General features: G+C 38.0%; 1 protein-coding gene across 2 annotated transcripts in view; it reads right to left on the bottom strand.

Moving 5' to 3' along the window:
- Positions 1 to 18,716, bottom strand: part of LOC126357653 (density-regulated protein homolog) — a 45,291-nt gene that overhangs the window by 8,015 nt on the left and 18,560 nt on the right. For both annotated transcript variants that reach the window (XM_050007477.1, XM_050007476.1), the window contains exons 3-4: positions 14,312 to 14,399; positions 8,509 to 8,685 (exon numbers count right to left, since the gene is read on the bottom strand). In XM_050007477.1, the coding sequence (XP_049863434.1) occupies positions 8,509 to 8,685; positions 14,312 to 14,399 (265 nt within the window). The remainder of the gene's footprint in view (positions 1 to 8,508; positions 8,686 to 14,311; positions 14,400 to 18,716) is intronic.

Raw genomic sequence — 18,716 nt, 5'->3', positions numbered from 1 at the left:
GGCCTTGCTGTTTTGGTACTGCGAACGGCTGAAAGCAAGGGGAAACTACAGCCGTAATTTTTCCCGAGGGCATGCAACTTTACTGTATGATTATGGTGTCCTCTTGGGTAAAATATTCCGGAGGTAAATAGTCCCGCATTTGGATCTCCGGGCGGGGACTACTCAAGAGGACATCGTTATCAGGAGAAAGAAAACTGGTGTTCTACAAATCGGAGTGTGGAATGTCAGATCCCTTAATCGGGCAGGTACATTAGAAAATTTAAAAAGGGAAATGGATATGTTAAAATTAGAAATTGATGAAATGTATGATGAGATAAAAGGAATTATTCAGGTAGTTTAGGGAGAAGAAAATTTAGTTGTCATGGGTGACTGGAATTCAACAGTAGGAGAAGGATATGTAGTAGGTGAATATGGATTGGTGCTAAGAAATGAAAAAGGAAGCCGCCTGGTAGAATTTTGCACAGGGCATAACTTAATCATAGCTAACACTTGGTTCAAGACTCATGAAAGAAGGTTGTATACATGGAAGAGGTCTGGAGATGCTAAAAGGTTTCAGATAGATTATATAACGGTAAGACAGATATTTAGGAACCAGATTTTAAATTTTAATACATTTTCAGGGGCAGATGTGGACTCTGACCACAATTTATTGGTTATGAACTGTAGATTAAAACTGAAGAAACTGCAAAAAGGTGGGAATTTAAGGAGATGGGACCTGGATAAACTGACAGAACCTGCAGTTGTAGAGTCTTTCAGGGAGAGCATTAGGGAATGATTGGAATGGGGGAAAGAAACACAGAAGAAGAAGAATGGGTAGCTTTGAGGGATGAAATAGTGAAGGCAGCAGAGGATCAAGTAGGTAAAAAGACGAGGACTAGTAGAAATCCTTGGGTAACAGAAGAAATATTGAATTTAAGTGATGAAAGGAGAAAGTACAAAAGGCAGCAAGTGAAGCAGGCAAAAAGGAATACAAACATCTCAAAAATGAGATCGACAGAAAGTGCAAAATGGCTAAGCAGGGATGGCTAAAGGACAAATGTAAGGATGTAGAGGCTTATCTCACTAGGGGTGAGATGGATACTGCATACAGGAAAATTAAAGAGACATTTGGAGAAAGGAGAACCACTCGCATGAATATCAAGAGCTCAGATGGAAACCCAGTTCTAAGCAAAGAAGGGAAAGCAGAAAGGTGGAAGGGTAGAGGGGTCTATACTAGGGCGATGTTGTTGAGGACAATATTATGGAAATGGAAGAGGAAGTAGGTGAAGATGAAATGGGACATATGATACTGCATGAAGAGTTTGACAGAACACTGAAAGATCTAAGTCGAAACAAGGCCCCGGGAGTAGACAACATTCCATTAATACTACTGACAGCCTTGGGAGAGCCAGTCCTGACAAAACTCTACCATCTCGTGAGCAAGATGTATGAGACAGGCGAAATACCCTCAGACTTCAAGAAGAATATAAGAATTCCAATCCCAAATAAAGCAGGTATTTACAGATGTGAAAATTACCGAACTGTCAGTTTAATAAGTCACAGCTGCAAAATACTAACACGAATTCTTTACAGACGAATGGAAAAACTGGTAGAAGCCGACCTCGGGGAAGATCAGTTTGGATTCCGTATTAATGTTGGAACACGTTAGGCAATACTGACCCTACTACTTATATTAGAAGAAATATTAAGGAAAGGCAAACCTGTGTTTCTACCATTTGTAGAGAGAGAAAGCTTTTGACAATGTTGACTGGAATACTCTCTTTCGAATTCTAAAGGTGGTAGGGGTAAAATACAGGGAGCGAAAGGCTATTACAATTTGTACAGATAGCATATGGCAGTTACAATAGTCGAGGGACATGAAAGGGAAGCAGTGGTTGGGAAGGGAGTGAGACAGGGTTGCAGCCTCTTCCTGTTGCTATTCAACAAAAGCAAAACGAGGATAATGGAACGTAGTCGAATTAAGTCGAGTGATGCTGAGGGAATTAGATTAGGAAATGAGACACTTAAAGTAGTAAAGGAGTTTTGCTATTTGGGGAGTAAAATAACTGATGATGGTTGAAGTAGAGAGGATATAAAATGTAGACTGGCAATGGCAAGGAAAGCGTTTCTGAAGAAGAGAAATTTGTTAACATCGAGTATAGATTTAAATGTCAGGAAGTCGTTTCTGAAAGTATTTGTATGGAGTGTGGCCATGTATGGAAGTGAAACATGGACGATAACTAGTTTGGACAAGAAGAGAATAGAAGCTTTCGAAATGTGGTGCTACAGAAGAATGCTGAAGATTAGATGGGTAGATCACGTAACTAATGAGGAGATATTGAATAGAATTGGGGAGAAGAGGAGTTTGTGGCACAACTTGACTAGAAGAAGGGATCGGTTGGTAGGACATGTTCTGAGGCATCAAGGTATCATCAATTTAGTACTGGAGGGCAGCGTGGAGGGTAAAAATCATAGAGAGACACCAAGAGATGAATACACTAAGCAGATTCAGAAGGATGTAGGTTGCAGTAGGTACTGGGAGATGATGAAGCTTGCACAGGATATAGCAGCATGGAGAGCTGCATCAAACCAGTCTCAGGACTGAAGACCACAACAACAACAACAACAACAACAACAACAACAACAACAACACTCAGAATACCCACCCTGAAAATTTGTTATGATCAACTGCACAATACTACCTTCCTGTGAAGCTGGACAAATGATGTTTGATACCAAGAATAGTAATGACACCCACAGATTTACCTTTCCAGTTCAAACTCCAGTTTCCCACTAAACAAACCTTTAGTGTGGCAATTAACAAAGCACAGGACTAGACACTGAACAGTGTTGTAATTGACGTAAGTATGCAGCATTTCTCACATGACAAGCTGTACATGACCCTGTCATGTGGGACATGAAAACGAGTTCATTTTTACACCTAATCCTGACGAAGTTATCAATACAATATACACAGAAATATTTAAAATATTTGTGGGATCATAGTTAAAATGCAAAAGCTTTCAAGGGTTTCATATCAAAGCTTAAATGCAACACATTTAATTCAACTTTCTGTACAAATATGATCACTACTAGAATTTGGCGATTAAATTTATGTAAGGTCATTCTCAGATTTTTTAATCATAACTATATGCCGTGGCAAGTTACTTAACATTGTTCTTCGATTCTTTGTTAATTGTATGCAGTGGCCCGTAACCAAAGTTACCACTACTACACTCAAGACATCTGACAGTTCATACTTTGCATTCTGTGCGAATCCAGGTTGGGTCACTAGTTTAATACTAAATAATGTGTGTTTAGTTATAAAGTATCTCTCCAAATTTGATTTCTAATTATTATTTAATGTTTTCTGACAAGTAAGATGGGTCTGACTAAATACAATCAGCTTTAAACCACAATTTTCATCATTTGTTTTCCTATGGTGCTCCTTTGTACCTATATCAAACATGGCACCTAAAATAAAATTTCATTGCGTCATCTTGCTTGGCTCGAAAGTTCATGTTGACATTTTCCATGATGGTGAATGAAGTAAGGTTTTGGCCGAACCTGCGTATAAAGTGCACCCGTCACAAATAACATTGTTTTGTACCATTCCATAGTAGTTTTACAATTTTGAGCCACTCCCTCCTTCATTATTGCTTAAGCTAACAAGGTAATGAGTTTTGTTGCGTACATCCAAGTTGGAAAACAGTAATATAAAATAAATAGCAAGTTTGCTGAGAAAAAAATTTACAATCAGTGCATAAAATGACATAGGTTGCAAGCTAGCAGCACAATGCCACAATAAGGAAGTTACCTACAAGAGAATTAATTATAAATTAAGCATTTCACAGGTATCTGATGCAACTCCACTGTTTAATGCTTCAACAGAATGATACAGTGAAGTGTGCGCGCGTGCGTGCGCGGCTGTGTGTGTGTGTGTGTGTGTGTGTGTGTGTGTGTGTGTGTGTGTGTGTGTGTGTGTGTGTGTGTGTGTGAGCGCGCACGGGAGGGGGGGGGGGTGGTTTCTTTTTTTAATCGAGGGCCTTGTTGGCTGAAAGCTCATTTTGTGACAGCATCTCCACTATATGGCAAGTAGCAACTATCCTTCACATAATATTGTTAGCTCATATAATGTTAGTTTATCATTGTTTGGTTAAACTAAGATTAAACTGTATTTTTGTTCATACAAGTCTACCTTGGTATTATAAAGACAGCTATTCTTTACATATGTACAAAGTGTTACGAAAAATTGTGTGTCCACTCAAGGGTTAAAGTCTGTTTCAATGAAAACACAATGTATTTCTTTTTTATTTACTCAGACATGCAGGGTGTATACGTAGACAAGGAAAAAAAATTCCCCGATTTTCCCCCGTTGAAAATACACTTTTTCCCAGGTGAAAATACACTTTTTCCATGTTAAATGACAGTATACTTTTCCTCGGCACTGTAAAACTTATCAATCCTTAGAATGTTTATGGTTTTCTACACAGACGTAGAATTTGCCGGGACTTTAGAAAACAAAACCCAGGGGAAAAAAACACGTTTTGGAAAGATCTTTGATGTGCAGCATCATGTATGCTGCATTTCTTCATTTTACGGAGGTACAAATTCGAATTCCACCAAACACTGCATGTTACTTTCTGAAGCAATGAAATCGAGATTGCGACGCACTTTTGTAAGCCAGTCATAGCTCATGTCACCTGATCTCGACAGCTGATGACAGCACAGAACACGTAGTGTAGTCAACCAATAGCAAGATCACTCTTCAGTAGCGCGAACACACAAAAAGAAAATTTAATGGTTTAAATTTATTCCATAGTTTTGCTAGAAGAAAAACACAGCTTTCACAAATAATATTGGTCTTGAAGATTAATAAGCTTCAAGAGAAGCTAAGCTTCCATATATAATGCTGATCATTTTGCGCGTGTTACACTTTAAGATACATCACAGAAATGTACCAGTAAAATTTTTAATAACGACATAAATGTCTGATCTTCTGGGCTCGAAATTCTTCTAGATGGTCGTCCTCAAAGAGTTGATTTTTAAGTGAGAGTCAAACGTTCTGTGATTTAAAAAATTCATCGTACATTATCACACATAGTTCATCTTGCGTAAAAGGAAATTTACTTTGAAAGTAACACGTTTCAAACCACCATTCGCAATATTTTCCTGTGACCTGTTAGAAATTGGTTCGTTTCAGCAGTTGCCAGAGAGTGTCAGATAACAGGCGTCACTGCGCTTGCGCAGCTACGATGACGCATGACGCCCGCATGTTGGTATGTGTAAAATATTAAAAGAGCTTGCATTATGTCATAAAAGAAACAAGACATCAAAGGATACTTCAGGAGCATCGGAATTTCATGAACGATACTAAAATGCATAATTTGGCTTAAAGTGCACAATCGTATGTCCAGATTCGGATGTAAATTTTCTTGAGTACCAGTACTGTATTATCTCATGTTTGGTTCTTTATTATGGCATAATGCCATACGAGCTAGAAGATGGAAAACTTGCGCTTAGTTGAAACTAGCCAACAGTGTGAAATTAAACACTTTGATTTAAATAAATTGACTGCCTCAGTGCAAAATATTAATAAAAGCCAAATCTATTTAGCAAACTGACAAAAATAACTTCATTGTTCTGCAAGGTGATTAATGCTTGACTGTCAGAAAGGTGGAAATAAAACCTGAAACTAACAACATATTTTAGCCTTCCGTAATTATGCAAACGTATTTTAATTCATTTGGTAGCTCCTGGCCACAGAAATCCGTTTTGTTTTCATTTAATGTGCGAGTAACAGATGAAGAGGAAACTGCAAAATCGCTGAACATAAACACAGGTCACGTGGAGACTACCCACTTCCACATTACAACTCAGACTGCTCTGTGCATCAGCTCTGGATCTACGATTTTCCGAACCGAAGAAATTTATATAGTGGCACCCCGCCATACATCTGTAGCCAGAAGCGTGAGAAGGTACTACTCATAGGCGACTCAACTGCGCATGCTCAAGAGCCCGCCCGCAACTACTCAAATGAATCAAATGTAAACAGCAGTCATGTCACGCTCATCGGAGGCAATTTGTTGTTAGGAAGCACTGCACATTCTTCCTAAAACCTTTGACACACTTTGGTTGGCAGACGCTTGTATGAGCACTGTTTTGTTGTTTTATATGGCGCATTTCCTTTGCGATTTAAGTTTTATTTTCGTTTTTCCCCCTCTCGTTCACGTTTTTTTGCTGCAGCATTATTCTGCAGAATTCACAAAAATTTAGCTGGTAACTAAAACAAGGAAAAGTTCCCGGAATTCTAAAAAATTCCCAGGTTTTTACCAGATGTCCCGGGTCGTATACACCCTGGACATGTTTTGACACCTGTGTGTCATCTTCAGTGAATCAAATTTATTTTTGTAAATTATCAAACATTTCATTAATTTTCAGATGAGAAAGTAAAACAAACTAAACAAAATGCACATGTTATAGTTTTTAGGCCTACAATAGAGAAATGACTATGAACTTTGATATTTTACAGAAATTTGATGCACAGATGACACATAGATGTCAAAACATGTACGGGCATGTAAAAACGAAATACATTGTGTTTTGCGTAAGGCTGTCCTTTTTAACAAAAAATATTAATGTTTCATTTTATAACAACACAGCCACCAACAAAAAACAATTTCAATTCTTAAATTTATGACAAAAAGTACCTCTAGGGTTAACAGCTGTTTGCAAAAATAAAGGTAACTTTATAATTCAAGTAGATAATTTTGTCACCTACATGTGATTTGTGGGCACAGTTAGCACTAACCACCACCTTTACCATGCTTACAGGCGGACTGAAACTTCGAGGCCCCTAAATGTGCAGAATGGAAAGTGCCGCTGGTGCTGAAACTGCTGAGAGGAGACAAAGCGCTTAGTACAGAGGCACGTGGAATTTCCAACAGTGGGACTGTGGATTTTAAACCATTCTAGTCTTACACACGTAGGCCACAAAGTTTCAACTTGACTGTGCATACACAAACGTAGTACTTTGTGGGAGAGCCACACTCAAATGGCTTGCGAGCCACAGTTTGTCTATTATTGGCATAAGCAGAACAAGGGTAATGGAATGTTGGTGAATTAAATTATGTGATACTGAGGGAATTAGATTGGGAATGGGGCACTATAGGTAGAAGTTGAGTTTTTTTCTATTTGGGTCATAAAGTAACTGACAATAGTCAAAACGAGAGAGAATATAAAATGCAGACTGGGTGTAGCAAAGAAAGCATTTCCGAAAAAGATGCATTCGTTAACTTCAAATATGAATTTAAGTATTAGGAAGTCTTTTTTAAAGGTGTTTATATGGAGCGTAGCGTTGTACAGATGTGAAACAAGGATGATAAGCTGTTCAGACAAAAGGAGGATTGAAGCTTTTGGAGTGTGTTGCTATGGAAGAATGGTGAAGATTAGAGGGGGAGATTGTGTATCTAATGAAGAGATACTTAACGGAATTGGGAAGAAACGAAATTTGTGGTACAACATGAGTTTAAAAAAAAAAAAAAAAAAGGAATCGGTTGATAAGTCACATCCCAAGGCATCAAGGAATAGCCAACTTGTTAATGGCGGGAAGTGTTAGGAGTAAAAATTTTAAGAGGAGACCTAGGCACGAATACAGCAAGCAGTTTCAAACGGATGTACAGGGAAGTAGTTATTAAGGGATGAAGAGGCTTGCTCAAAATAGGCTAGTATTGAGAGCTGCATCAAACCAATTTCAGTAAGAATGTGTAAAGCCCCTGGACCTATAACGACACCTCCTACAGTCCTACTTTTACTCTGCATTTTAATACTCAGCCTGTTACTGAATCTCAAAATGCATATAATTTGATGGCATTTTTATTTTGCCTGCAACCCATCCTTACCACAAATGCCTTAATATAGTTTCAGATTCATGTAAACATAAAAACTGTTCTCAGCTGACTTCAATCACAGTTTGGTAAAGTCTGCTTATGAGTTACAACAGTTGCCTTGTAATCATATCCACATAGGAAGCACCAGAATTGTTGTAGCAAGGTTTGACATATTGTTCTGCTTCTATTCCAATAATAAATTGCAACTATCATATGACGGATGGATACATGGGACAGACCTCGCACCTAGCCTTTGCAGAGGGCATTGGCTATGAGCTTTAAATCAGCAGCAGTATATTAACATGGGCTGGTAATTTTTAGAAGGGCCATAAGCAAAACTGGTGCTTTCTTCTTCTTCTTCTTCTTCTTCTTCTTCTTAAGATATCATGAAAGTGATTTCTATAGAGGGCTCATATATGTACAAATGAGTGGATGTGACTGCACTACAGATATGTTTGAAGAACTAACCTTCACAGGAGTATTAATTGCATGTTAGAGAATGTTTATGAAGTCTGGAGTCAACCGAGTCCACAAAATAATTTTATATGCAACAATCTTCTCTGTTATTAACGGTTTGATTTCATTAAATGATTACATCATCGTGATTCTATGCGTACTGAAGATAATGAAATTTTCTTACCAAATGTGCTTAGACCAGTAACAACAGTTACAGACTTCTTTTTTCCACGAGGAGCACGAGAAATACAAACTTGTTTTGGGCCATCTTCCTTCTTTTTAGCTTTCATCAAAGCCTTTCCACCTCTTTTCTGCCGTTTTTTCTCTTCTTCTCCCCCAGGTTCATTGTCATCTTTGTCACCTAATAAAGAAAAATAACCAAAAATGACAAAGACAAAGTCATTGGTAAAATAAATACTGGAATGAATGTGCAATATCATTAAAATTTTGGGCGTTTAATTACTAGCTGCAAGTCAATTAAGAGTTGACACGAAGAGTAAATATCCCCCCCCCCCCCCCACATCTCTCTCTCTCTCTCTCTCTCTCTCTCTCTCTCTCTCTCTCTCTCTCTCTCTCTCTCTCTCTGTGTGTGTGTGTGTGTGTGTGTGTGTGTGTGTGTGTGTGTGTGTGTGTGTGTGTGTGTGTGTACAGCATTAGTAAAAGAAATGTACAACAGCTGAAAAATCACCAGGAAGGACGGACACAAAGAGAATGCACCACAGATACATTATACTGCACCTGCCATAGTTTTTAAGGTTCCCTTGAGGTAGTCTGACATTACACCTACCCACAGAGTAATTCCTGCACACAAGCATTATGTAATGCACGACAACTGCACCTACCGTTTACACATATATAATGGATTCTCTGCAGCACCCCATGTCATTAAAGATACTCAACAACATATCGACTATTTCCTATGAGGTGGCAAACCTAGGTGTAGGGTACTTTTAATATTTAAGAATACATGGTTGCCCCAAATGTAGTGCTTTGATTGGGAGGTTTGTGTATTTGGACTACGTAACTCCTCTGATAAGATAAGGCTCCTACCTAGGTAAGGCTGAAATTAAGCCCATAGCACATTATGTGAATATTTTTGTTATGACTAGGGAATGAGTAGTATTAGCGTTTATGTAACTTTTAGCACTGAACCTCACAGCAGTCAATCTTTCCTGGTATGCAAGTGTCAATATATGAGTTGCTTGTGTGTGTATTTTCTTTTCCATTCTATGGGATGGAGAAGCAAAGTAAAGAAATGAAAACTAAGAAGATTTGTTGAGACAATCAAGCAGACAACAACAAACATGATGACCACAAATGACACAGTGGAGCCTGTTAGGCAAAGCTTGGAAATTTTATATCTGTTTGATGTCTTTCCTTTCAGACATGTCAGAGAGAACAGAAACCATTCTCAATCCACAGCTGCACACATACATGATAAAATGAAATAGAAATTATGACAGAAAGGCACTGAAATAAGTTCAGTAGTGATGTGTTAAAATTTGTGTCGTACCAGGACTGTAACACTGATTTACCACTTTATGCAAGCAGTAGCCTTAACTACTTTCCTGTCTGAGCATGTTTCCCATCCAACCTAAAATTCCCAACTTGTTGTACACTACTTATGTAGTGCTCCCTGTCCACCATACTCATCGCTTTTCCACAAGAGTTTGGGAGAGGAGTGCATCCACATGGAAATTATTTTTAATTGTTGTCAAGGAGTATACAGTGGAACTTCAATTTTATGTTCTCAGACTTTTGTTTTTTGCAATTCTACGCCATAAATTAACTGACCTCTTGAACAACTAAGACCAATGCTAAAAACATTCCCCGATTTTGTGTTTCTTCCTAGTAAGGTTTACCTCGATTCTATGTTCTTATGCAATGTCTCACTTGATGATGTCCTGTTTTCTTCATACTGACATTTGATGTGACTGAATGAGTTATAAGTGCCACAAAAAACAGATGGTTTACACCACGGGTTGTGACAGAGTTAAGGGAATATTTTGGCTGTTGTGGAGAGGGGAAACATGAGAGAGGAAATGCTGACGTAATCCACAATCGTCACTATCAACACAATTTGCAACGTTTAGCTTCACCACGCAATTATGATACAGCTACTGCTATGTTGTGGCAGCAATGGGGAAAAAAAAAAAAAAACAGGACAGTCGATGCAAAGTGTTTCGGACCATGCCATTATGTGACAAAGGGGCCCAGCCAGCACCTTCTCTTTAACTCAGTCTCTTCTTCTTGCATGTATTTTCAATTTACTCTACTCAGCAACAATATCAATTATCAACCTTTTAAATTTAAACATTGAGTCTTTAAGAATATGCTCAGTCACGAACAAGGAAACACTGGCCACTTCTGGCTAGTGAGCTCTTATTGGCTGGCAACTTTTTACATCATACAACAGCCAGCACAGCCACCAAACCACACTAGCACATGTAAAACGAGTGTGTGCTGGCTGTGTGGAGAGGGGGAGTAGCCCTTCAATGATGGGAGTGCAGGTGTGAAATCATTTTGTTAATTACTGAAAATATTGTGCAGATCATGTGCTGTGGGAGATATATCACAATAAATAGAACACAGGTTTTGCAATAGCACATTTTAAACATTTGTGTGTTCAAATTTGACATGATTCACTTGCAACAACTACATACACACTTAGCACCACACACCGTAGATCATACAAGATTGGCAACAGTGATAGAAGGCATGAAGCAGGACTGTAGTGCCTGAGTTGTCTTTTAAATTAATATTTTACACAGTGTACAGAAATTAATTGAGCTGGTTAATAATAAGCTTGTAAAGTCAACTGGGGAAGTAAACTCTCACCTCTATTTCTCTCATCAAGCCTAAAATAACACTGACAGAGGAGAATATGAAATTTGGGTAGTAAGAAAAGCATTAAACAATAACAGCAATGGTGACAAAGTTTGCTATTAAGCAGACATCCACATTTATGGTTATGGTTTGACCTCTTAGCTCCTATGATAATTTACACTTTTCCTTGCTGCTTTGTTAATCATATACAGCACATGAAATAAAAATCAGTATCTCATAACTTATTTTACAAAATAAACAAAGCTACTTTGGCTACATCCTTCTGAATCTGCTTACTGTATTCATTTCTTGGTCTCCCTCTTAAGATTTTTACCCTGCCATGCTTCGCTCCAATTCTGAATTGGTGATCCCTTGCTGCCTCAGAATGTGTTCTATCAACCGTTTCTTTCTTCTTGCCAGGTTGTGTCATGAACTTCTGTTCTCCCCAATGCTATTCAGCACTTCCTCGTTAGTTACATGATCTACCTATCTATTCTTCAGCATTCTTCTGTAGCACTATATTTCAGAAGCTTCTATTCTCTCTCTGACTAAACTATTTATTGCCCATGTTTCACTTACATACATGGTCACATTGCATATAAATACTTCCAGAGAAGACTTTCTAACACACAAATCCATATTTGATGTTAAAAAACTTTTCTTCAGAAAAACTTTTGTTGCCATTGCCTATGTATACTTTATATCCTCTCTACTTCAATAATCAGCGGTTATTTCGCTGCCCAAATAGCAAAACTCATCTGCTACTCAGGATGTCACATTTCCTGATCAGATTCCCTCACCATCACTTAATTTAATTCGACTGCAAACATTATCCTCATTTTGCTTTTGTTGATGTTCATTTTATATCCTCCTTTCAAGATACTGTCCATTCCATTAAACTACTCTTCTAAGTCCTTTGCTGTCTGACAGAAGTTCAATGCCACTGGCAAATCTCAAAGTCTTTATTTCTTCTCTCTGGACTTAAATTCCCACTCCAAATTTTTCTTTTGTTTCCTTTAGTGCTTGTTCAATAGATTGAACAACATCTGGGACAGGCTACAACCCTTTCTCACCCCCTTCTCAATCACAGCTTCCCATTCATGCCCCCTCGAGTCTCATGACTACCGTCTGGTTTCTGTACAAGTTGTAAATAGCCTTTCACACACTATTTTTTATCCCTGCCAGCTTTAGAATTTGAAAGTGAGTATTCCACTCAACATTGTCAAAAGCTTCCTCTAAGTCTACAAATGTGACAAACATAGGTTTGCCTTTCCTTAACCTATCTTCTATGATACGTCAATAAGAGTCAGTATTGCGACAGGTGAGTCGGAACTTACCAACAGCCAAAACAAGAATACGGTCGATAAACAGATTTAAGAGGTGTGGGTGTGTGTGTGTGTGTGTGTGTGTGTGTGTGTGTGTGTGTGTGTGTGTGTGTGTGTGTGTGAAGTTTTCAGTCCAGTTCTAGTTTTGGCTGCTAGTAAGCAGATGCATATATAATTAATATCCAGTTTGAGTACACTTAAAAGCTTTCATATTCCAGATTTGTCAAGAACTCGGGTAACAGAAATGAGGCACACAAAATTCAAATCAACAAAACATAATAAACTGTAATTTGTCTTTTTGCACTTTGAAATATGTTTGAAAAATATCAAAGTAACAAAGATGTTGAAAAAATGCCAGAGATTACTGAAAGGATGACACACAATTCGCTATCTCAGACAGGAAGATCAATGAGATATACAACTACTACAAAAAGCTTTCTTTTTTATTTTAATATACAGGATGCTCCAGGAGGAATGGTTAACATTTTAGGAGGTAGTAGTATACACAAATTGCAATAAAAAATGCCGTATAATAATTTTATGGAGTACAGAGATATAGCTCGGTTCAATGTATTTTCGCTTCATGTGTTGGTACACTGATTGCCAGGTCATATTTACTGACTGTGTTTATGTTCATGTTGTGCTTTAGTTTACACTGAAGTATTCATTGTGATTTGTTGGCCAAGTGTACTGTAGTGTGTAAACATGTCACATGTACTTACACATACTGAGTATGCTGATATGGTATCTGTGTATGGGTTTTGTAATGGAAATGTTGATGCTGCTTGTGGAGAATACAGCACTATTTCCTAACTGCAGACTATCAGATTCAGGAGTGTTTACTTATGTGTTTAATACACTGTGTGAGACAGATACAATGCGCAGCAGTCACATTGCATATGAAAGTGTAAATGAACAGACTGTGGATGAAGCAGAAGACATTACAACTCATTCAGCACCTTTAGCCAGGAGATGAGGATAGAAAATTGGAATTTTGTCATTGGATGCTTGAAAACTGCCAAGTAATCCCATTTTTACTCCTCGCTGCTCAAGCCACTTTCACTTGTGATGGCATCAATAACACTCTTAATTCACATCAGTGGTCGAAGAAAACCCACATACTGCTGTGGAGACATTTTCAAGAATGCTTCTCTGTAAAAGTGTGTTGTGGTTTTATAGACAAACGGTTGATTAGGCCTGTTGTGTTACCGCATCATCTTACTCTACACTTTCTTGAAAATGAGCTTCCAGCTTTATTGAGAGAGATTCTTTGGCTACAAGAATGTGTATGTTCATCCAGCATGATGGGACTTCTGCACATTGTAGTCATCGGGTGACATAATCTAAACTTAACATTACCCAAAAGATGGGTCAATAGCAATGGGCACGTTTCTTGGCCACCGAAGTCCCTGGACCTCACACCTTTGGATTTTTGCCTGTGTGCCACAAAGAAGAATTAACAACCAGAGCCAATTTAATCATTTGGATTATGATCAGTGCAGCCCTCATAAAAGAACACGAAGGTGACCTCATGAGATCTACAGGTGGTGTTATCAAGAGAAGTCAAAACTGCAATAAAGTAGTTGGTGAAATTTTTGAAAAATCAACTGAATATCCTGATTTGCCTTTGCTTTCAGTTTGTCTGGGTTACATGCTAACAGCTACATCTCTGTATTCAATAAAAATTGGACACATGTTATATGGCGTTTTTATTGCAATTTGTCTATATACCACTTCCTACAATATTTACTATTCTTCCTGAAACAACCTGTATTTTGTAGCTTATTTCTTTCTCAGTCATGTTAGATTTTAATGCACAAGTTATACAGAACTCACCTAACTTAAGCACTTTTTCAAATTCTGATGGCATGTTGCGCTCCAACCACTGTTTGCATTTTTCATATTCAGGATAGTATTCACAATACTGAAAAAGGAAAGACAATTAATTTACTGGGTTTGCATCCAAGCTACTGCCAAGCAATTCTAATAAATCGAAGCACAACACAATACCTGATGGGTTAGGAGGGAGGGGGGTACTAGTTTATGCGTTATTTTGTATTAGAATTTCTTTAAAACACACACACACACACACACACACACACACACACACACACACACACACACTCTGCTCTGACTTCTGTCACCAAATTTTTAAATATGTGAAAAAATGCCAACTTATAATTATTGTGAAATATACTAGTGTTGCATATACTCCCTCCTTCCCATGCGTAAAGGACTGAAGTAATGCGGAATTCACTATGTGCTTTCAAATGTTCACTCAAGTTGTTGATTCTTCAGCTCTAAACACAATAGTGCACCATTAATCGATCAAGGTGAGTTACCTTGAGAGAACACAATGCACACTTGCACTGCTTCACGAAGGCAATTTAATAACACACTTTGAAGTAGTAATTCCTTTTCCTAGTCTTAGAAACAAGAGGCCACAACACAAAACTGTTCCAAAATATGAATTATCCACACAATTCTGATCAACTGTATACTTCAGAAAGATGATGAATGAAACAACATCCAGTGCATACAGCATAACTTTAAATTATTTATTCTGTTATTAAGCACAAATTTACAGCATGTGTTTACCAAATTTGTAACTCCATAGAAATTACTTAAGGTGTTAATAGTTTGTTATTGTGACAGCACCAAAAAAACTTAGGGAATGGAAAAGTATCAGCAAATCAATATACAAGACACCTTGATATAAATTCAGTTACCATGAGGATACTGAAGTTCTTTCATACATTTTTCACTGGATATATTATTTTATCACATTTTAAAGTATCCTTGTGAGTCTTGAGGATTTCTGTGTAATGTTGGAGGCCCATCAGATAACACTAGTTAAATAGGACCTGCCTACCAGAAAAATGGAATGCAAATAAAACAAAGATAAGCACAGTCTGTCAATGCTTCCATGGTTCCTGTCCAGAATAAGTGACATTATGTACTTTTATAATTTATTCATCTCAATTCTTAAAATTAAAAGAAATGCATTAATATTTTAAAAGTTGTACTAAGATGAGAAATCAGTATAGCATTATCAAGGTGTCTGGGAAATTATTTACACATTTGAAATCATATTCTTCAGTGCATTGGTTGTGATACTGTTCATATTTCCATGAGCTATGCTGCATGCAATGTTGCACAGCAGATAACATCGCTGGCTGGCATCTTGTGGAATACTCAATCTCTGTATAAATAGCTGCACTCTCTCCAGGATTGCAGTTCTGTTCTGTACGTGTGCTGGTGTCCGTAATAAATTTGCATTCAACACCTTGTGTTTTACTTCACTGTTGTGGATTTAGATCTGACTCTGGTTATGATGTGCAACATTGTTTGGTGGTGACACTGGATATATCACTGTGACTCCAATGAGGTAATGCAAAATATGTCACCTATACAAGCAGGAAATGGAATAGAAACAGTACACAGTTCCTACAGTCCAAATATTGACATGACCTATGTAATCCATAACAGCAGTAAGTCAGCTGCAGTTAAAGCATCTGGAGATGCTGGTCGGGGGGCCCAATGAAATGGCTGAAAGGGTTCTACATAGTCATCAAACACAACAGCTGGGATGTGTTCACAAATGTGTACTTTTACTTGGAGAGCACAGCCTAGCAGTGATTGAAGAATGAGGAGAAGCTCAATAGCGGAGATAAACTGCACGTTGAATTGAAGAAAACATTCAGCATCAATCAATAGCAACTCTTAGGGGATAAACTGAAGCACAGGGCTCAAAGTCGTGGGATAATTGGACCTTTGACAATGTTACTTGGACCAATACAGGTACAATCAAGTATAACACCGTGCTGAAGAACAATCCTTTGCACGCAGGGACAACATGCCAAATTGTTTCCATTGTGGATGCCCTGGACATGTTATATGTTACTGCAAGAAAGAAGATGAGTTTACAACTATTATGTCTCTAGACATTAACCATCGCAACAGTTCTGTTAACACAAGTCAATTGCATAAAATTATAGTCAACCTGTGGGATGAAGCCCATTGTCGTGCCCTGCACAAGGTTGCTCCTCAACGTGCCATAGGCATTTCCCGTCACTGTACAGAGATAACAACTAATTGCCCAGCTGCCAAACACAGGAAAGTATCCAAAGAAACCACCTGTTGAGGTGAGGCTGACAGTCACCAAGATGTCTGAAAATCTCATTCACGTCATCACTGACGCTCAACCTATCAGGACACTAGCTGACTCAGGGGCTTCGTTTTCTGTAATATCATATGCTTATCAAACTAACTAAAACAGGTTATGTTCTGCAATACAAATGCAGTTGTGCTCAAAATCACTAATGCGAAATATGTACAGTCAACTGGAAATGTATTCATGAAATTACAGAAAACAACAATTCGCATTATGTCATTTCAACATAATGTTGTTACAACTTTATTCTTGGACAATACTTCTTGCAGGCCTCACAAGCAGACGGACTGTGCATAGTGTATTATGACAAGAGAATGAAACTTTCACACCTATACGAATACAGGTGAGATGAAATTATATTAATTAAATATATGTTAACGACTTTCTGTTATTTAACCATTTTATTTGTACAAAACTATATTGTATATATATTAAAAACGAAGATTCCAAGACTTACCAAGCGGGAAAGCGCCGGTAGACAGGCACAATAAAATAACACACAAACACACAAACAAAATTACGAGCTTTCGCAACCAGCGGTTGCTTTGTCAGGAAAGAGGGAAGGAGAAGGAAAGATGAAAGGATGTGGGTTTTAAGGGAGAGGGTAAGGAGCCATTCGAATCCCGGGAGCGGAAAGACTTACCTTAGGGGGAAAAAAGGATAGGTATATATTCGCGCACACACGCGCGCCCACACACACACACACACACACATCCATCCATACATATACAGACACAAGCAGACATATATATTTCTTTCTACTTCTTTCTATTTTATTAAACTATATTGTATGTTACACAGATGTTTTCATTTTCTGTTCACGTTGAGAGCATGAGTGATGCAACATGCTGATGGCATTATCTTTATTGCAGCAGCCAAATATGCTGAGTCGGGTACTGCCACAGCTTACACAACAGCCTGTGATTGCAAGAAGATCTTGCTGCTGTCACTGTTGATGACTTTCATTGTTAAAAAGTAAAACAAATGAAACAATCTACATATCTGTAATGTAACAGGTCATGTTTTAATGTTCACTGTGTAAGTCTTCAAGTATACATTCTGAAATTAGGCGCTGTATTGTATACATGAATCTTCAGTGACAATAAAATAAATTGTAAATATTAAAGAAATAATGTGATTTTATGCTGAATGACTTCTTTTTTAACCAACGAAGCATATCTGAAATATTGAAAAGAAAAATATGAATTATTTACAAGTTGCCCAAGGAGCACTATCTTTGCATTATCCAACAAAAAAGTATTCTCTAAATAGATCAGAGCTCCAGACTGACAAAGCTATTTCAACAAGCACACTCAAGAAACATTGCTCAAGCTGGTTGTTTGCCGTTGAAGACAATGTTATCACACCATAATCAACAAGCACAGTTCCAGTCATCAATCTAAATGCTCAGTTAAACTGTAAAGCTTTTGTCAACTGCAAAGAACTACTTACGCTCATAAAATAAATCTACATGCCAGTGATGATCACACACTTTTTAGGCGGTCAGGGAGAACTGTGGATTGTTAACTGTCATGAGCAGACAATGCGTCCCAAAAATATGTGCACAGGGATAGCCAAACCATCCAGGAAGTGCAGCTTTATGCTATCAACAGAGAACTGTGCTTCACTACCACCTCAGACAACAGGAGGAAGCTACTACCAGTCAGCCAACAATATCTGGTCTGACCAAAGAACAACGTCGGTGAGAGTTGGCAGTTCTTCACCAGTTTTCATATTTTTTCAAATCCAAACTGGAGGAAAGATGAACCAAACAGTCCATGGTAAAACTTCATATCAGCAATAAGGATCATCCACCAATTAGCCAGTGCTCGTACATGGTGTTGCCAGCTGAACAACAGATAATCCAGGAGTAAGTGAGAAGATGCTGCAAGATGACATCATTGAATCTTCAATGAATCCTTGGTCCCCTCCTGTGGTCGAAGTGAAGAAGGCTGGCACATGGCATTCCTGAGTCAATTCCCAACAACTGAACAAAATCAGAGTGTTTGAAAGAAGCAAAGTATTTTACAATTATGGACACACAGATAGGCTACTGGTAAACTAAGA

This window comes from Schistocerca gregaria, chromosome 1 (assembly GCF_023897955.1).
Source record: "Schistocerca gregaria isolate iqSchGreg1 chromosome 1, iqSchGreg1.2, whole genome shotgun sequence".
NCBI classification, from domain to species: Eukaryota; Metazoa; Arthropoda; class Insecta; order Orthoptera; family Acrididae; genus Schistocerca; species Schistocerca gregaria.
Note: the sequence above shows the minus strand (reverse complement) of the source record. Positions and strands in the feature narration are given on the sequence as shown.